The sequence below is a fragment of the Mastigoproctus giganteus genome, chromosome 14 (genome assembly GCF_048544385.1).
Source record: "Mastigoproctus giganteus isolate SK-2022 chromosome 14, ASM4854438v1, whole genome shotgun sequence".
NCBI lineage: Eukaryota > Metazoa > Arthropoda > Arachnida > Uropygi > Thelyphonidae > Mastigoproctus > Mastigoproctus giganteus.
The window spans coordinates 70993525-71013433 of NC_143588.1; the positions used below are offsets into that span (position 1 = coordinate 70993525).

Consider the following 19909-nt stretch of genomic DNA (forward strand, 5'->3'; position numbering starts at 1 on the left):
TGATCTAATTTCATTTTGAAAGTTTTCAGCTTCTGTTACTTATTCTTTTTAATCTCTTTTTATAAACCCAGTTTGCCTGACCAGGTAGAATCTTTAAAGTAAATAGAATTGCTTTACTGGAATGATATTAACAGTTAATGACCTTAATGATGTTAACAGTTAACATGACCATAATTACTTGAAAAGTGAATATTAACTGAAAAATCTACACATTTATAAATATTTCCTATTCAGTAATATTTTCTTCCCAAGTAAGCTGTTGATTGTTTAACTCCATGGCACCGGTGTAATACTAAATGGAATGCAAAGTGATTATCACTGAACTGACAAGTGATCACAGCAGCTAGAATGAATGGTCAAATGAAATTATGTATAAAATTTACATCTCTTACTATGAAAGATGATAATAGAAATGTTGAGAATGAATTTTGTTCTTTTTAAATGTCAACCACATCTATGATGATCAATGAATAAAAAAAAAAAAAAAAAAAATTAGAGGATGTGAAGACTTGGTATCCAAAAGTTAACAATTCTGTCACCTACGGTTGAGTTTTAGTGTAACCATTTCCATTGGAGGTATCTGAATTGCAGCATCCCTGGAAAACTTGGCACCAGAATACATAAGCGAAAGTGATGATTCTTCGACTGTTGGACCAAAGAGATCTGGAAACAAGTCTGATACAGATATCTGAAATTACAAAATGAATATATTTCAGTATTATCAAAGGAAAATTTCACACGTAAGCATTTATTTTAGCACGAGAAAATAAAACGGGCACAAATCCAAAATCAATAAGAGGTTATGAAAAAATATATACAATGATAACCCAGTTTAATATAATATAATAAAATATACAATAGCAGAAGCTTTCAAGACTAACGAGTCTCTTTTTCAACTGATAATTTGATTTAAATCACCATGGAAGATTTGGAGGAGTAGATACACCTGTACCTATTACAACATGGTGCAGATATGTTGACGGTATTTTTACTGTAATACCACGTGGATCTGAAACAGCATTACTGGAATACCTCAACTCCCTGTCTAATTTCATCCAGTTTACTATTAGAGTTAGAGGTCAACGACGTGCTCGTGTTCCTGGATGTCTTAGTGCATCGCGTAGGCCCACGTCTAGAGACTTCGGTATACCACAAACCTATGTGGTGCAGACAATTTGCTAACTACAGATCCAGCCATGCACCCAGTCATCTCAACAGCACTGCCCGCACCCTATTCTCCAGGGCTTGGAGCCATTCCAGCACTGATGCAATTAGACGTAACGAGATTTCCCATGTGAAGGCGGACCTAACCAAATGTGGTTATCCATCCCATGTGCTAAACAGGTGTCTATTACAGGCACAAGAACTCACATCCCACCCAAGACCACTGAACCAAGACGGTATACCGTCCGCCTACATTCCCTATTATCCAGGCATGTCAGGACGGATCTCAAAAATCCTCAGAAATTACAACATCAAATGCATACAGTTACCCTGCAGAAACCTACGTTCACTTGTCTCCAGTGTGAATACCCCTGTCACACCTCTCTTACGCAGCAATATAATATATCGCATCACCTGTAGAGATTGTGACAGCTGCTACATAGGAGAGAAATCAAGACGTCTTCAAGATCACCTTACAGAGCATGACAGAGTGATCCGGCTTGCCGAAACTGACCAGTCCACAGTCACGGAACATCTTTGGGCCACCAACCACGATTTTAATCCCAAACATGACTTCAAAATAGTAGACCACTCACGACACTTTCGCCACCGCCTATGGCTAGAGTCACTTAATATATTAAACAATCCAAAGGCCATGAACCGCTGCAAAGGCACACGTCTGCACCCCATCCTAGAGACAACCATTTTAACGCTGGATTAAAACAGTGCACGTCTGTGCAACAACAATAGGAAATGAATAACGTGCGTCACTCTCAGCTCATTGCACTTATCCGTTGTATTTAAATCAAATTATCAGTTGAAAAAGAGACTCGCAATTTCTTGAAAACTTCTGCTATTGTATATTTTATTGTATTATATTAAACTGGGTTATCATTGTATATATTTTTTCATAACCATGGACCCCAGTAAACCAGGCCCATTTGTTACAATTAAATAAGAGGTCTTTCAATTACGATCTAAATGTTTTCACTCATTTTGCAATTTTAATTCTTAAAATTCTGTAGCCCCCCCTCACACCATATGGCATGATGAGAAGCTGGTGTTGTCCATAATCATTTTGCATTAAATGTCGTCCAAACATCTACAACACTGATGTTCTTTATACAATGAGTCCTTCCATAATGATCAAGGTTTAAAATAATTCCAACCTGCCAATTTTTAAAATTTAAAAGTCGATTTATTTATTATTAAACTTGAGGGAAAATTTGGAGTTTAATTAAACCAGATTTCAGCCTTTACTGACATATAACTTTCATAACTTTTGCTTTCTACTGAACTTTGATATTATTATTTTATTTTGATTTTATTTTATTACTTTGATTTCATTATTAAGCTTCAATTTTCAGTGAAACCTTTTATATTTTACTGTATATAAACATTACACTACAATCAGGGGAGTACAACGTCTACAGAAAGGATAGACTGGATAGGAAGGGAGGAGGGGTTATGCTATTAGTTAAGAAATACATAAAATCCAAGGAAGTGAAGCCAGTGGACATCGCTGGACAGTGCAGTGTCGAGTCAGTTTGGTGTGACATAAGCATTTGGAGATCAAAACTGAGAGTAGGAGTGTGCTATAGGCCTAATGACTCTGATGAGTATAATAAGAAACTGTACAGGGAAATAGAGTGGGCCAGTAAATCAGAGAGTCTTATAATGGGAGGTTTTAATTTCCCAGATATTGACTGGAATTTGTGGGTTGGTCACTCACACACTAGCAAGGCTTTTGTGGATTTATTGGATGATTGTTTTCTACATCAGCATGTTCGGGAGGCAACTAGAGGGAGGAATACTCTTGATTTGATTATCAGCAGTGATTCTTCATGCATTAAGAATCTGCAGATAAATGAACCACTAGATGGCAGTGATCACAGTGTGCTGAAGTGGGATTTACTCAAAGAGCTAACTACCATTAGGGGTAAAGGGAAGGGTTATTGCTTTCGTAAAGGCGACTACGATGGACTGAGACAGTATTTAAATTCTATACAGTGGGACCAACTGATGATGTTTCCAGAAGCAAATGCAAAATGGGAAGCATTCAAAGAACTTATCTTGGAAGCTACTAGGCTTTACATACCAACTAAGAAATATTGTTCAAGGTTTAGGCCTAAATGGATGTCAGATGAACTGATGAGGCATATGGCAGAGAAGAAATATGCATGGGATACATACAAATTAACACATGACACAGAAGCCTATGATAGATACAAGTTGATCTGTAACCAAGTTACAAAGGAGGTTAGGCAGGCGAAGGCAGATTACGAGAAATCTTTGGCAAGGGATGCAAAGAAAAATAGCAAAGAGTTCTTTACTTATGTAAACTCTAGAAGGAAGGGGATGAATCAGATTGGTCCACTTGATATCGATGGGTCAACTGTTGATGATCCTGCTCAGGTAGCTAACAAACTAAATGAATATTTTGCATCCACATTCACACATGAGGAGTTATTTAGCGAGGGAAAAGCCAGAGGTGTATTCAACTCTAGCAGTAAGCTAGAGAATCTTGTAATAACTGTGAGTAAAGTGGAGGAGAAATTGTTGAAGATAAACACAAGAAAGGCACCCGAGGTGGATGGGATCTATCCAGTTATATTAAAGGAGGCAGCAAAGGAAGTAAGCAAACCCTTAGCCATAATTATGAGAGCTTCCTTGGACTCAGGGGAGGTACCCACAGACTGGAGATGTGCAAATGTGACCCCAATTCACAAAGGAGGATCAAAGGCTGACACAAGTAATTATAGACCTGTGAGTTTAACTTCTGTTCCAGGAAAAGTAATGGGGGCACTAGTTAAAGAAGCACTGCAGGATCATTTAGACAAAAGACTTCAGTTATAGCTCGGACACAGCATGGTTTTGTTAAGGGGAAGTCTTGCCTGACCAATTTGATTGGATACTATGATGCAGTCACAAAGGAACTGGATGCAGGGAATAACTTTGATATTATATACTTGGATCTTAGAAAGGCTTTTGATACTGTTGCACATGGAAGACAGCTGCACAAATTGGAGCAGTGTGACATTAGAGGCAAATTGCTGCTGTGGATAAAGGGGTGGCTGAGGGGGAGAAGACAGAGAGTGGTAATCAATGGACACTGCTCGTCGTGGACTAATGTTATTAGTGGAGTCCCTCAGGGCTCAGTGTTGGGTCCATTATTGTTTTCTGTATTTATAAATGATATTGATGATGGTATATCAAGCTTAATGTTGAAGTTTGCAGACGATACAAAGGTAGGCAGGGTTGTCAAGGACACTACTGACACTATGCTGCTGCAACAGGATCTGGAAAGGTTGAGCAGATGGGCCGAGAGGTGGCAAATGAAGTTTAACATTGACAAATGTAAAGTACTACACATGGGAAACAGCAACCCCAGAGCAACGTATCAACTCTGTGGTACTACACTGACAGTGGTAGAGAATGAAAGGGACCTGGGGGTGGTTGTGCAGGCAGATATGAAGTTCTCTGAGCAGTGCAGACGGGCTGCAAGAGTAGCTCATGGTGTATTGTCAATGATATATAGGAATTTTTCTAGCAGGGATAAGGAGGTGATTATTCCCTTGTATAAGGCAATGGTCAGGCCACACCTAGAGTACTGTATACAGGTCTGGAGGCCTCATTTCAAGAAGGATGTAGAGCTGCTGGAACGAGTACAGAGAAGGGCAACAAGATTAGTGAATGGAACAAAGGGGTGCTCTTACGAAGAAAGGCTTAAGTTTTGCAAATTACAGTGTCTGGAGACTAGGCACCAGCGAGGTGATCTGATAGAGGTGTATAAAGCCTTGAATGGTTTGAGCATGCTCAATGCTGATGGGATTCTTCCTCTCGCTCAGAATAATCACCTGAGAGGGCATAAATTCAAATTGAAGAAAGACAGATGTAGGATAGACGTGCGGAAATTCGCCTTTAGCCAGCGGGTGGTTGGTTGGTGGAACAGACTTCCATCCCTTGTCGTGGAAGTTGATAGCCTAAATAAGTTTAAGGCTCAGCTGGACAGGTATTTTGAACGAACAGAGGGGTGAAGTGGAAGTGGTTTTTTTTTTTTTTTTGGCTGATGCTGCATAAGCTTGCTTTCTTGCATCAAATGCCTCTACTAATGCTAATGCCGATGTTTTTTTGCCCAGTTGAGATGTAAGTACTGTGTCATGGTGTTAGCAATGGGACTCTGGTGGATCAGTGGCTCCCATAACCTATTGCGGCTAATGATCGCCTGATGGTCTTGGTGGAGATGTTTCTGGCACCTCCCTTGTTGAAGTCGGTAGTGCTTTATGCCACTGTCACCTCTCCAGATGGCTGAAATGATGCGAGGCAGAAGTCAACTGCCATGTTCATCCACCACCTTTCTCCACCCACAGTGCTGTGGGTGGAGAAATTCAAATTACATGGAATTTATGTAAATTCAAATTACATGGAAAGAGGTTTAGATTGGATAGTAGGAAGTTTTCTTTTAGCCAACAAGTTGTTGATTACTTGAGCAAGTTACCTCTGTAGTTAGTTGAGGTTGACAGTGTTTTTCTTCTTTTTTTTTTTTTTTTTTTTTTTTTAATTTAAAGGTTAACTAGATTTTAATAATTTAATAATTTGTTTTCTTAATTTATATAATTTATTTTATCTAATTTATAATTTATTTTCTTATCTACTTTTAATATATCTTCTTTTAATTTTGTTATATCTTCTTTTATATTTTTTATTATTATTTTATTCTTGTTGGTAAAAATAAAAATATATTAAATAATACTTTCCTTTTTAATTCATAAAATCACAATATTTCTGCAAAAATAACATGTTATTCACTTACAGTTCCATTCCTAGTTTGGCAATTGAGTCCCCACATCCTGTAAGTACAATCAAACCCAAATCGATGGAGAAAAAGTGCAGTACTGTTGGAAGGTAAAACTGATGATACACTTCCTGGTAACTGAAGTGTTCGCAGTACCATTAAATGTATGTCACAAGGCAACTCCACATTCACTGGAGAGAAGTTCGGCAGTAGAAGAAGGTGGTCATTGGGAATGTTAACCTGAGCATCTAGCTGGGATTGTAGCTTAAACATGGTGAAGATGGGATGAAGAAGAGAGAGTAAAGCTTGATGAGATAAAAGTGAAGGATAAGAACTTGATGAAAAAGTCTTCTGTGAAATGGAAAAAAAAAAAAAAAATTATATATACACACACACACACACACAAAATATTACTTTCAAAGTATGTATATAAGTCTATATTACAATATAAACTATTTATATTATATAAGGTAGGTTACCTGTTCCATATCATAATATTTACACATTGCGAGCTCAACGCCATAACAATTGGTAACATCATATTTACAAAATAATTCAAATTAAGAATACAACAATAAAGTACAATAGATAAGAACACTGAAATATCACAAAATATGCTGTGTAAATAAACATGATAAAAATTCAAGTTAATACAAAAACTAAGCTTCAATTAAAACTATAAAATCCATTTAAAAAAGTTTATAATATTTATACATCCTTGATAATGTCACAAATCATGCCATTTAACTGATTTTGAAAGCAGACAAAACTGACAAAGGGATCAAGTTCATAATGGTTAAATAAAGCTACCAATGCCGATGATAGCACATTGCATTCCACTTTCCGTTTTGAGAAACCTTGTCCTGCTCAATCAGCTTCAACTTCCCGAAAATCTACTACCAATTCCTTAAATGCCGATCCTCAGGTAATTCTCCAGTGGGGCAAAGACAACTTAGTTGATTTCAACCCTTCTAAAACTCAGTCTTGTCTTATAACTTGCAAAAAGGATTCTTCTGCTCCTATGCTTATCTTTAGTGACACTCCGATTTCTAGGCAAAATGATATATCTCTTTTGGGGATTACCCTGACTTCTAATCTCTCTTGGCACAAGCACATTACAAATATTGCTTCCTCTGCATATAAAAAACTTGGTTTTCTCTTTCGCTCTCGGCGTTACTTTTCTTCCAAAAAGCTGCTCATTCTGTATAAATCGCAAATCCGCCCTGCCATGGAATATTGTTCCCACGTCTGGGTTGGTGCCCCCAAAACCTCTCAGGCTTCTTGATTCCATTCAGAAGAGGGCAGTTAAGTTAATTAATGATTCATCTCTAACAGTCTCTCCACTCGCTTTCTCATAGACGTACTGTTTCTGCTGCATGCCTCTTCTACAGATACTTCCATGGGCACTGTTCTTCTGAATTGGCTTCTATAATTCCCGCTCTCTCGTTTTCAAAACAGTCCGAACATGTGCCGCCACCAGCCAACATCCATTTACTGTCCAACTTCAAACTCACAGAACCAACTTTTCATCTTCCTCATTTATTCATTCAACTGCCGTTTTCTGGAAAAATCTTCCTTCATATGTATTTCCTGAAAATTACAATCTACAGAAGTTCAAGTCCAATGTCAACAAATATCTTCTTTCGTCTTCTCAACCTCCAACCCAAGCACGGTACTAAGTACTATAGGTTCTAATACCTCTCGTGTTTGGAGTTCACATAACAAAAAAAGAAAGGTAGTTTAGCGGAGACAGAAAAAGTCTTCCATATTCAGTTTTGAAGTTTATTTTAAAAAGAGTACACTTATATGTTTTGATGTTTGGGGTTATTAATTTTTATATAAGACAGCAAAGTTTATTAAAATAACAAAGACACAGATTTAGATGTTTATTAGTGATTATTCCATATAATAGTTTAAGTCCCTGAGTTTGTATTCTGGTTGATAGTGGTTTAAGCTAATATTTATTTAAATAAGTCAAATACAGATTACTTCTGTAAGATGGAATTCTGTTTCAATGTATACTTTATTACTCTACTTATTTTTTCAAGTTTGTCTTTTAAGACTGTGAAGTTCAGATTTCATACAAATTCAAATGTTGGAAGGATCAGGAAACAGAATAATATTTTTGTTAATTCAGAATTATTTAATCCTGCAGCTAGTGTTTCATAAATTCTAGCTTTTTATATGGTTGTGATGTAATATGGTTATGATTTTGGAATGAGACATAAGTAAATATATGGTTACCCTATTCATTATTTTACTATTGATTGTATAACAAGGGGAAACATTTAACTTTTCAGGATCTAGACTAAGATGCATTTAGGGCTAAAGCCTCAAGCTACGAGCAAATTTAGACTATGTATATATTAAGTGCAATAGCATCATTAATACACAGCCATTTCTGAATAAACAGAATATTTATAAGGCGGCATCATTTTAAGTTATATCTCATATTGTGAATACCTTCACAACGAGTTGCCATGATATTGCACTACTTTGAAGTTGTAAAAATTGATACTGATTTAAATTACAGGAAGGATAAATCTTGATTTCATCCATGTGTTACAATTTTGATGCCTCAAGGTAACTTGATAAGAGTAAGGTCACTAATGTGCATATTGAATAAAAGAGGTCTAAGGGAGAAACCCTGATGTGCACCAATATAAAATGTAAAGTTGTTAGAGAATGTACCAGAAAATTTTCATATAATCTGCTAGTAATATAATTCATGATCTAATTTAACAGAGAGAACTGGCAATTCCATACAAGATTAGTTTTTGTTTTAACAGGATATAATCAGCTAAATCAAAATCCCGGAGAATCAATGCAAATGATATCAAACGTGTTCCTTTCATCTGGCTCATTAGAAACATATTGCCAGAAGGAGACAAAGTCGGTTATACCACTGACCCCCACAGGATAAAAACCATATAATTCTATTGATAATGTTAGATTTATATATATATATATATATATATTTTTTTTTTTTTTTTTTTTTTTTTAATTATGTGGTCTTGGAGCATAATAGGGTGATGTTTGTAATCCCTGTTTTAGATATTTAGTAGTTAAAAAAAAAAAAAAAAAAAAAGGTAAACTGCAGCCATTATCAACCTACTGCAGGACGGAAGCCGCCTCAACAATTCATGCTGCGGGAAATGGACCATAATCTGTCATGCTGGTCCAGTGTGGGTTGGAAGATCGACCGTATTTAGCAGTCGGGCTTGAACCCCGGTCTACTCAAAGAGCATATGCTACTGTACTCCCGCTCCTGACCACTCGGCTACGGAGGCCATTTTAGTAGTAATATTTCATTTCAAAAGGACTGCTTCTTGAATTGATTTATTAAAGTATTTTGAACATAATTTTCATTGATATATATATATATATATATATATATATATAATTTATGAAAACCCCAAACACAAAAGGCATCAAACCTAAATACTTAGTACCGTACATGTGTTGCAGGAGATGGGGGAATGCCAGAAACTTTTCTGTGGAGACTAAACATGGGTTTTACCACTTCAAGCCTCCAATAAGAAAAGTGGTGGTATTGCACCAGTTGATGAGAGTCACCTACCACCTAAAAATATGGACTATAAATAATGTATCACAGTAATCAGAGGTAGTGCTTTCGTGAGAAATGTATTCTACAGAATGGAACTTCAAATTTGCAAAATAATCTGAAAATAAATTGGCTATTTGTTGAGGATTAGAAGCAATTTGGTGATCATTTATTAATCTAGGCATAGTAAGAGGTTGTTGCTATGCTGTTGTTGTTATTTGGTTTTTAGGAGCATTAGCAACTAAGGCCATATTGCTCCGGGATATGCGGTGGTCATTCCCTGACCTTTCCACATCCTCCGTATTTGGTGTTGTTGTTGCTATGCCTAGATTAACATATTTATAAAATAAGTTGATTCTTTTCTTTAAGATTTTTAATTATTTGAGTATTAAAATTATTACGACATTTGATTATTAGACGTTTTATTTTTATTAATTCAGAGAATTTTTCGTATTCAAGACGAGTATTAAGTTTTTTGTGTTCTTTGTGGGTTGGGTTTTTTTTTTTTTTTAAGAGTTAATTTTAATTTATAATTAACCCATGTTATAAATAGGTTTTCATTATATATTCTCTTATTTCAATTTTTTTTTTTTTTTTTTTTTAAATTAAGAAGAGAGTATATCAATCAATTGATAAGTTACATATCGAATAGGTTTATTTTGATATAAGAACCACCAAGTTTGGGACAAGATGTCCCAATGGTTGTCCTAAAATAATCATTATTATGGTTATTTTAGTCGGTTCTAATAGGTTTTCATGTTGCACTTTTGATTATAAGGTTTTTACCTACTGCCAAACTAAATACTAACACCTTATGATCTGAGCATATTATATCCCCTATCACCTCTACCTTGATATCAATATCAGAATCCATTGAATCGAGCAGGTGGTCATCAGAAGTAGAATCTTGAAGCTGTTGGTTCAGTGCACAGCTGTTCATGGGTACTATAAAAAATTTTGCATCTGTATTTCATATTGGTATATGAATTACTGATTGTAGGGATATTAAAATATCCAAGAATAATAATTTTTCAGTTAATTTAAATATTATGATTAATTCCATCAGCAGAAATAATGTTACCTGGAGGGGGGGGGAGTAAATAGAAATTATTAAAATAGAAGTTTTTCTGAATTTTAATTCTAAGTATAGTCCCTCAATATTACTCAAAAGATCATGGTTAACAGCACAAATTCAGCTTTTCCAAATAGCGGCCACCCCAATCCCATCCTTGCATGATCTTTTTGGAGTGCACTATATAACCAGGGGGAAGAAATTCAGTAATGTAGAGGTTGGAGGAAAAAGCCATATTTCAATTAGGAAAATAAACTGATAATCATGTAAGATAACATTATTGATATATGTATTTTTTTTTTACTTTGACAATTATGCAAATAGCATTTCACAGTTTTATCAAAGTTAACTGATGAAATGTTAATAGTCTAGTTTTTTCTTTAAAATCATTTATTAAAAGTGCCTGTCTACAGAAACCAAAAGTAATTTAGGAATTTAGTTTTAAGTTTTCTTATGTGGTTGCTAATTCCAAATACTTCACTAAATACTAAAAAATATAATGGAAAATATTCCATTATATTTTCCTCTGTTATTGTAAGCTCTATTTTCAGAAATTATTAAATTCCTGAAAATAATTTTGATTTATGAGCAAATGTTTTCTTTAAATGTATGGTTGCATTATCGTGAGGTTAAAATCGAAGAGAATGAATTACTACTTTATTTATTCTGGTTAGAATAACATGCTTGAGATCAAGATGATTGAACAATCTGAGAACAGGTAGTAGTGGTATTAGTTAATATGGTATTAGTTAATATAACGTGCATTTTTGCAATTCAAATTTGCTCCAACACGACTGGGAATATTAGAGAACAATGCTAGTATAACGTGAAAATCACATTGTCTCCTGCGCAATTTCATCTGCGAGTAACACCAGGTGAATGCAAAATTCGGGACCAAGCTGAACGTAGTGCAGCAATACATACAAGTTTACGAAGCTTTAAAAATGTCAAATATGTGAGATCTATATTTTGCATTTACTGTAGTTGTATTGGTCGGAGACATACTGTTGTCATTCGCTGTATTCACAAGATAATAGGTGATATTGTAAGCCGACTCACGTTTCAGGAGCTTATTTTTCTGTTCAAACAGAAATTTTGTGAGGCGGGATAGCTCGAGTGGAGGAACACATTTCTGGAGGTCACTACAATAAAAACAATTTGCAGTTCCTGCAGAGGTGTAACTATGGTTGATGGCACCCAGGGCAAATAAAAAAAGCACCCCTTGAAAATTATTCTTTAAAATTCTGGCTGAATTTTTGCATTTTTTAACCATGAAAATGGCAGTCTAATGGGTGTTAGAGATTTTCCCATTGTGGCATGAAAAAGGAATATCCACGTAGGGTGGTCTGGCAGGGATTTCAATTAAAAAGTATATTTTAATGACAATTGCTTTCATTGAAGTGACAGAGGTGGTTCATTTGCTTTGACATATAAACTCTGGACAGAGGATGTTCTAAATGCTCCTGTAGCAATGCAGATGGTTTGATGATGAACTGGGTCTAGCCATCGGAGTATGCTGTTTCTAGCAGATGCATACACTTGAGATTCACGATATAATTTAGATCAGACAAGTGCACAATAGCAGTGGAGTAAAATGCAGTGGCTTGCTCCCCACTTGTTAGATGAAATGGCATGTAGGAGGTTCAGTCCCCCTGTGCACTTCATCCGTAATTGATGGATATGTGATAGGAATGTCAACTTATTGAATATAAGCGCTAAGAATTTTGGCTTGGGTGCCACTGGAACATTTTTTCTGGGCTTTAGTTCTGGTTCAGGATGACGGTTCCATTTGTGACAAATGTATACACAGTCAGTCTGCTGAGATGGTCAATGGCTTGTTGGAATTGCCTTTCAATGGCCCTCACATTATGTGACTGGGAGAAAATACCGAACTCATCAATAAACAGGGCACTTTTCACTGTTAGAGGAAGTTGTTCAGTAATAGAATTAACTTTGATGGCAAAAGTGTAACACTTAAAAATTACTCTTGTGCAGCTCCTGAGAGAGAGAGAGAGAGAGAGAGAGAGAGAGAGAGAGAGAGAGAGAGAGAGAGAGCGAGCAAACATGAACTTGGAATTAGCGGTTTGACAAAAATGTTTTAGTAAAAAATGCTAAATGGCTCCTATGACCAAAAGTTGTAAATATATTTTAAAATTCCAAATCTCTTTACCTTTACCATATCAAAGAAAACTGACACCTTGTGCTCACGTTTCAGGAAAGCAGATGATGTTTTCAGTTGCATTAAATGGTTGAGTATTGACCTGTTTCTTCAGAAGCCACACTGTATCCAAGAAAGGAGGATGTTACCTTCTAAATACAACACAAGTTGAGTGTTGCCTATTCTTTCAAGGATCTTGCACAAGCAGCTTGCCATAGCTATAGGACAATAATTATTCAGTATTTTTGGATCCTTTCATGGTTTGGGAAAGATGATTATGATTGCTTTGTGCCTGGAAGAGTCTGGATACTGCTCTTCGAGAAGATAGATTCTGTGGTACACACAGAGCAATCAATCCATAAATTCAGTGGAAATATGTCATCTACCCCGACAACACTTGCTTGGGATAGAGATAGTGTCACTTTCATTATCCATTCTGTGAAAGGCTGGTTGCAGGCCTCACAGTTATTTGAAGACAATTTCAAATGCTGCTTTTCAGCTTTTGCTTGAGGCCAGAAACTAGGGGGGGGGTAAGATATTTCAGTAGACACTTTAGTAAATGTCTCCCCTAAAGTGTTCACAACTGCAATGGGGTCTGTGATTGCACATCCATTATGCTCAACGATCGATGAAGGGCACATTTGTATCTGCCCTTAATTTTCTGGACTTGTCCCAGGTGTCGCTGCCTGGGTGATGTTGAAGATGTGAAGTGTAACATACTTTGTAACATACTTTGGCATGTGCACGTTTGAAGGCTATTTAGATTATCTGTGGTAAGATAACAATGAAATATCCACCATGCCTTATTTTGAGCCTTTCTTGCTGCCGTGCATTCTGCATTCCACCAGAGTTTTGGAAATGGTGGAAACCAAATTGATGTCCTTAGAATTGCATTTGCTGCTTCTTGGACAATAGTTTTCATGATGTACTTAACTGCATCATTAATTGGCTCTTAGCACACTGTGATGATATTAAACACTAAAAGGTGATATAGTTGTACACGTTGGCACTAATGATATTAAGAGTAGGAGACTGGCAGAATTTACTTAACAAGTACAGGTCACTGTTGAACCAAAGCTGAGAATTAGTGTTGAATTTGAAAGTGTCTGCAATTCTGCCCAGACATGATAGGAGGGAGTACATGATGAGAGCCTTATTGATCAATTCGGCCCTGGAAAGATTGTGCAAGGCTCAAGGGATAGAATTTTTTTCAACCTGGTCTGTACTTGTTAACAGGAGAGACTGCTTCTACAGGGATGGGATACACTTAAATAGAAAGGGTGCAAGAATATTTGCTGATGCTATCGAGGCAGTGTTAGGTGGGTTGAAAAACTGAAGCTTGGGGGGGATACAAGGACTAATAGTTTAACAGTAGCCGTAGGCAGAGGTGATTCTTGCACAACTTCTATTAGAATAAGTAGCAACCTGGAGCAAGGGGTGTGGGGGTTTCAGAGACGGATGGCAGTCATCCTGAAATAGGTGGGTATATGGGATGTGTTAGGGTAACTAGGAATAGGAATAGGAGCATGTATACCAATGCTAGAAGATTAGTAAATAAATTTGATGAATTTGAAGTGTTGGTCAAGACATCAAAGGCGGATATTGTTGGGATAGCAGAGATGTGGTGTCACACAGATATAAGGGATGCAGAAATGGAATTTGGGGAGTACAATGTGTACAGAAAGGATAGACAGGATAGAAAGGGAGATGTTATGCTGTTAATTAAGAAAAACATAAAATCAAAAGAAGTGCACCCAGTTGATATAGATGAACAGTGCACTGTTGAATCAGTTTGGTGTGACATAAGCACTGCGAAAGCAAAAATAAGAGTACGAGTGTGTTATAGGCCTAATGACTCAAATGAGTACAATGAACAATTGTACAGAGAAATAGAGTGGGCTAGTAAATCGGAATGTCTTATAATGGGGGATTTTAACTTCCCAGATATTGACTGGAACTTGTGGGCTGGTCACTCCCACACTAGTCAGACTTTTGTGGATTTATTGGATGATTGTTTTCTGCAGCAGCATGTTTGAGAGGCAACCAGAGAGAGTAATACTCTTGATCTGGTTATCAGCAGTGATCATTCGTGGAACCACTAGGTGCAGTGATCACAGTGTACTGATGTGGGATTTACTTAAAGATTTAATTACCATCAGGGGTAAATGAAACGGTTTTTGCTTCCGTAAAGGTGGGTACAGTGGTCTCAGAAAGTTTTTAAGTTCTGTACAGTGGGATCAACTGACAATGTTACCAACAGTAAATTCTAAGTGGGAAGCATTGAAGGAATTAATCGTGGATGCTACTAAAATTTTCATACTTTTCATAATTTTCTTAATATACCTATTAAGAAATATTGTTCAAGGTTTAGACCTAAATGGTTATCTAATGAACTAATGAGACTCGTAACAGGGAAGAAAAATGCATGGGATGCATATAAATTATCAAGTGACTCAGAAGCCTATGGCAGATATACGCTAGTCTGTAATCAGGTCACAAAGAAGGTTAGGCAGGCGAAGGCAGATTATGAGAAATCCTTGGCAAAAGATGCTAAGAAAAACAGCAAGGATTTCTTTCCTTATATAAACTCTAAAAGGAAGGGGATGAATCTGATTGGTCTACTTACATCAATGGTTCGACTGTTGATGATCCTGCTCAGATAGCAAACAAACTGAGTATTTTGCATCTACATTCACACATGAGGAATTATTAAGGTTTGAAAATGGCAGAAGGTTATAAAATTGTAGCAGGATACTTAATGATTTTGTAATAACTGAGAGCAAAGTGGAGGGAAAATTGTTGAAGTTAAAGATAAGAAAAGCACCTGGGGTGGATGGGATCTATCCAGTTATATTAAAGGAGGCAGCAAAGGAAGTAAGCAAACCCTCAGCCATAATTATGAGAGCATCCTTGGACTCAGGGGAGGTTCCCACGGACTGGAGATGTGCAAATGTATCCCTTCACAAAGGGGGATCGAAGGGTGACTACAGACCAATTAGTTTAACTTCTGTTCCGGGTAAAATAATGGAGTCAGTGGTTAAAGATGCATTGCAGGATCATCTAGACAAGACTGCAGCAATAATTCAGACACAGCATGGATTTGTTAAAGGAAAGTCTTGTTTGACAAATTTGATAGGATATTATGATGTGGTTACAAAGGAACTGGATGCAAAAAGTAATTTTGATATCATATATTTGGATTTCAGGAAAGCGTTTGACACTTTTGCACAAATTGGAGCAGAATGGTATTAAGGGTAAGTTGCTACAATGGATAAAAGGATGGTTAAGTGGGAGAAGACAGAGGGTGGTAATCAATGGGGGGCTGCTCTTCATGGACTAATGTTATTAGTGGAGTCCCACAGGGTTCGGTGTTGGGTCCACTGTTGTTTTGTTTATTTATCAATGATATTACTGAAGGTATATCAGGCTTAATGTCGAAGTTTGCAGATGATACAAAGGTTGGCAGGGTTGTTAATGACAGTAATGGCAGTGTGCTATTGCAACAGGATCTAGATAATTTGGGCAGATGGGCTAAGAAGTGGCAACTGAAGTAAGTTTAACCTTGACAAATGCAAAGTATTGCATATGGGTAGAAGTAACCCCAGAGAAACGTACCAACTGTGTGGTACTACACTTAAGGTGGTAGAAAATGAAAAAGACCTGGGAGTAATTGTGCAGACAGATATGAAGTTTTCTGAGCAATGCAGACAGGCTGCCAGGGCAGGTCATGGAGTTTTGTCAATGATATATAGGAATTTTGCTAGCAGGGAAAAGGAGGTGATTGTCCCTCTGTATAAGGCAATGTTCAGGCCACGCCTTGAGTACTGCGTACAGGTCCGGAGGCCTCATTTTAGGAAGGATGTAGATTTACTTGAGCGTGTACAGAGAAGGGCAACAAGATTGGTGAGGGGAATGAAGGGATCCTCTTACCAAGAGAAGCTTAAGTTCTGAAAATTGCAGTGGCTGGAGACTAGGCACCTGCACGGTGATCTGATTTAGGTGTATAAGGCCTTGAATGGGTTGAGCACGCTGAATTCTGATGGGATCCTTCCACTTGTTCAGATTAAGAATCTAAGGGGGCATAAATTCAAATTAAGAAAGGACAGATGTAAAATAGATGTGCGGAAATTTGCCTTTAGCCAGCAGCTGGTTAATTGCTGGAATAAACTTCCATCTGTCGTTGTGGAAGTTGATAGGTTGAATAAAGTTAAGGAGGAACTGGACAGGCATTTGGAGGGAATGGTGTGATTTTTTTTTTTGGCTGATGTTGCATAAGCTCATACACTTGCTTTCTTGCATCACATGCTGCCACTACTACTACTACTACTACTAGATATTTGAGAACATTCCAATCAGGGTGATTGATCTTCCACTGTGGTATCCTCAATTGGTGGCATGGTTTCCCCATTGCAAATAGTGGATATAATGAGGAAGTGATAATTTCCATAAAGGTTGTCTTCAACCTCCCATGTACACACAGGAGGAGAGAAGGGAAGCATATGGAGAGAGAGAGAGAGATCAATTGCAGCAAATATACAGGTAAACATGTGGAAGGTGTTATAACTCACATTTAGAAAAGCCAGGTCACTGTTCTCGATAGTCCAATCCCTTCCAGTGATGTCAGCACTACCCCACAAAGTATTATGTCCATTGAAATCCTTTAGTAATAGAAAAGAGGACAGGCAACTGCTTAATGAGATCATCAAGGTCTGTCCAGAAAAAGTCGTTCCCAGGTGGAAAACAGAAGGGGCAAACATTTAAGAGGAACCCTGCTGTTAGACGAACTGCTACCATTTCTAAGTTGGTGGTAAGTGGTATAGCTTAAAAAGAGGTATAGTTATCCACAATAATGGCAACACTGTATACACATATACTGTATTAAGGAAAGTACTGGAACACTAAAGAGATGTTCCCATAAGTTCACATAAGTGATGCACACAAGAATTTGATTGCACATTTATTTTATTAGTTTTATATTTATTTTATTTCTTCCTGAATTTTCATTATTGCAATTCACAATGTCATATCAAAGAAATAAAGTCTTTTGTGATGTATGTTTATAGGAAATATTTTTTAGTTGTAGAATATACTGTTACATTTGTTCTGTGTAATTTGAAACACTGTATTATCAAAAGTACTGGAACACCAAATAGATGTTCACATAAGACAAAAAAAAATTAATGACATAAGGCCACAGACCTACATCTTTCAATACAGAAAATAGACTTATACAAAATTTTCCTTGTTAAAAATTTTTTCAAAACTTTTTTTTAACAAGTTTCAATGGAAATACTTCATTTCTCATACACAAAATCTTAATGCAGCATGTGAAGTTGTCCTCCACAGTCAAATCTGCACACCTCTCAAATTCATCCCACAGATATTCGCTGGGGTTATGAGTAGAGCTTTGAACTGACAATTCCAGTGGTGGTAACTTCTTTCCTTTAAACCAAGCCTTTATGCATTAGGCTTGATGGCAGGGAATACTATTCTATTGAAACATGCTTCGCCCTTCACAAAAAAATTCTATCAGAACAGGAAATGCAGCATAGTGTAGAATATCACAGAAAGAAAATTTATTTCAATTACGAGACTTCATATTTGAAATGACACAATCTATATGGATGCATTCTAGCCATCACCATATCCAGATTCTTCCATATGACTGAAACAGCATATACTATGATTCATTATTCCAGGAATGTATTTCCACTCTCCAAGTGTTCAGTTTCTGCAAGCACAACTGTAAATGTCACCGAGCACCGACTTTCATGATCATGAGTTTCTCCAATGAGTTTGCCAATAAAAATCATCCAACTGCCCAAAAACCACCACACCGCTCATGAAAACCACCTCTACTGTATGTAGAGCATTACCCCCTACATAGTGAATTTGCTGCAGCTGTAGTGGGGATTTTGTTTTGGCAACAAATTTGGCTATTCTGGGGCCTCTTGCAGTCAAAATATGTAGTTAGCCACTCACAATTCAGCTTTTGAATCTTCCTTCATCAATCTTTACAATGTCTTGTTAAAGCAGAACCTCTGGGACCTTCAAGTATTCTGAAATCCATTTAATGCTAAATCTCTTAAATCGACACCTATCTAGCTTGTCAGCATTGAACTTGCTGAGGTCAGCTTCAAGTGGCACTTCACTTGATTATTGCATGAATGAGACACATTCTGCAGTTCAATTACACCATTTGCTACTATAATGCTTTCTACATCATTAGCTTAACCAATATTTTGCACATGCTAATCAATGGCATCCTAATACTTTTTATAACATTTTGCATGTGCGTGCATGTTTTCCCTCGTGTATCTCTAGGGTTTTTAAAGCTGATGTATGAAAATTTAATATATAGAAAGTTCGCTATTACCTGTGTCACAAAATAAGATGGCCGCTCAAGTAATACTCTGAAGGTGCTGGGAGTCAGTTTGTTATCCATAATTCCTTGTTGAAGACCACGGTTATCATCTTGGTTTAAACGTCTATCTAAAAATATTTCCAACCAACCTAAAAATTTTAATAATAGGAATAAATTATCGTGCAGAAATATCTTTATAATTTTAATGGCATTATAATGGCTAATTATGTACAGAAAAGAATTAGGATTATATTGTAAAAAGTTATGCAAAAATCATAACCCTTGAATAAAAATACTCTGAAACAATTTTAATTCATGAAATTTTAAAACCTGAATCTTTTCCAAAGGTTTTCACTGTTATAAAAATATCTGCTTACATTTAATCCAAATTTCTTCCTGAAGAAGAAGAGAGAGAGAGAGAGAGAGAGAGAGAGAGAGAAAAAAAAAAAAGGTAAAATGTAGAATAATGTTAATACGAGCTCTTGATTTACAATATCATTCTGTGCAAAACTGTCATTATTCTACAGGGTATTTATAAATTATTCACCTGATTATGAAGCTAAATTAAAATTTTATTGTAATAGGTGCTGTAAAATGGTTTGCTGCACTTAATAAAGCAACTCAATGAATTTCTTATCACACAACCAACCACACTTCAGTAAACCTCCATACCTTTGGTAGCACACAGAATGTCAATATGGTAGCCTATTTCATTCCAAATGTTTTGAATCACCTGTTGAGAAATGGAAGTCACTACCTGTTCAATCCAGTCTAACTCTGTGACAATTTTT

At 36.5% G+C, this 19909-nt stretch overlaps 1 protein-coding gene across 1 annotated transcript in view; it reads right to left on the reverse strand.

Moving 5' to 3' along the window:
- Positions 1-503: 503 nt before the first annotated feature.
- The window catches only part of LOC150075225 (alpha-mannosidase 2-like), a 253553-nt gene continuing 234147 nt past the window's right edge, over positions 504-19909 (reverse strand). Inside the window, exons 20-22 of the mRNA XM_090388915.1 lie at positions 19131-19267; positions 5978-6310; positions 504-688 (exon numbers count right to left, since the gene is read on the reverse strand). Of these exons, the coding sequence (XP_090245041.1) occupies positions 536-688; positions 5978-6310; positions 19131-19267 (623 nt within the window). The 3' untranslated portion in view covers positions 504-535. The remainder of the gene's footprint in view (positions 689-5977; positions 6311-19130; positions 19268-19909) is intronic.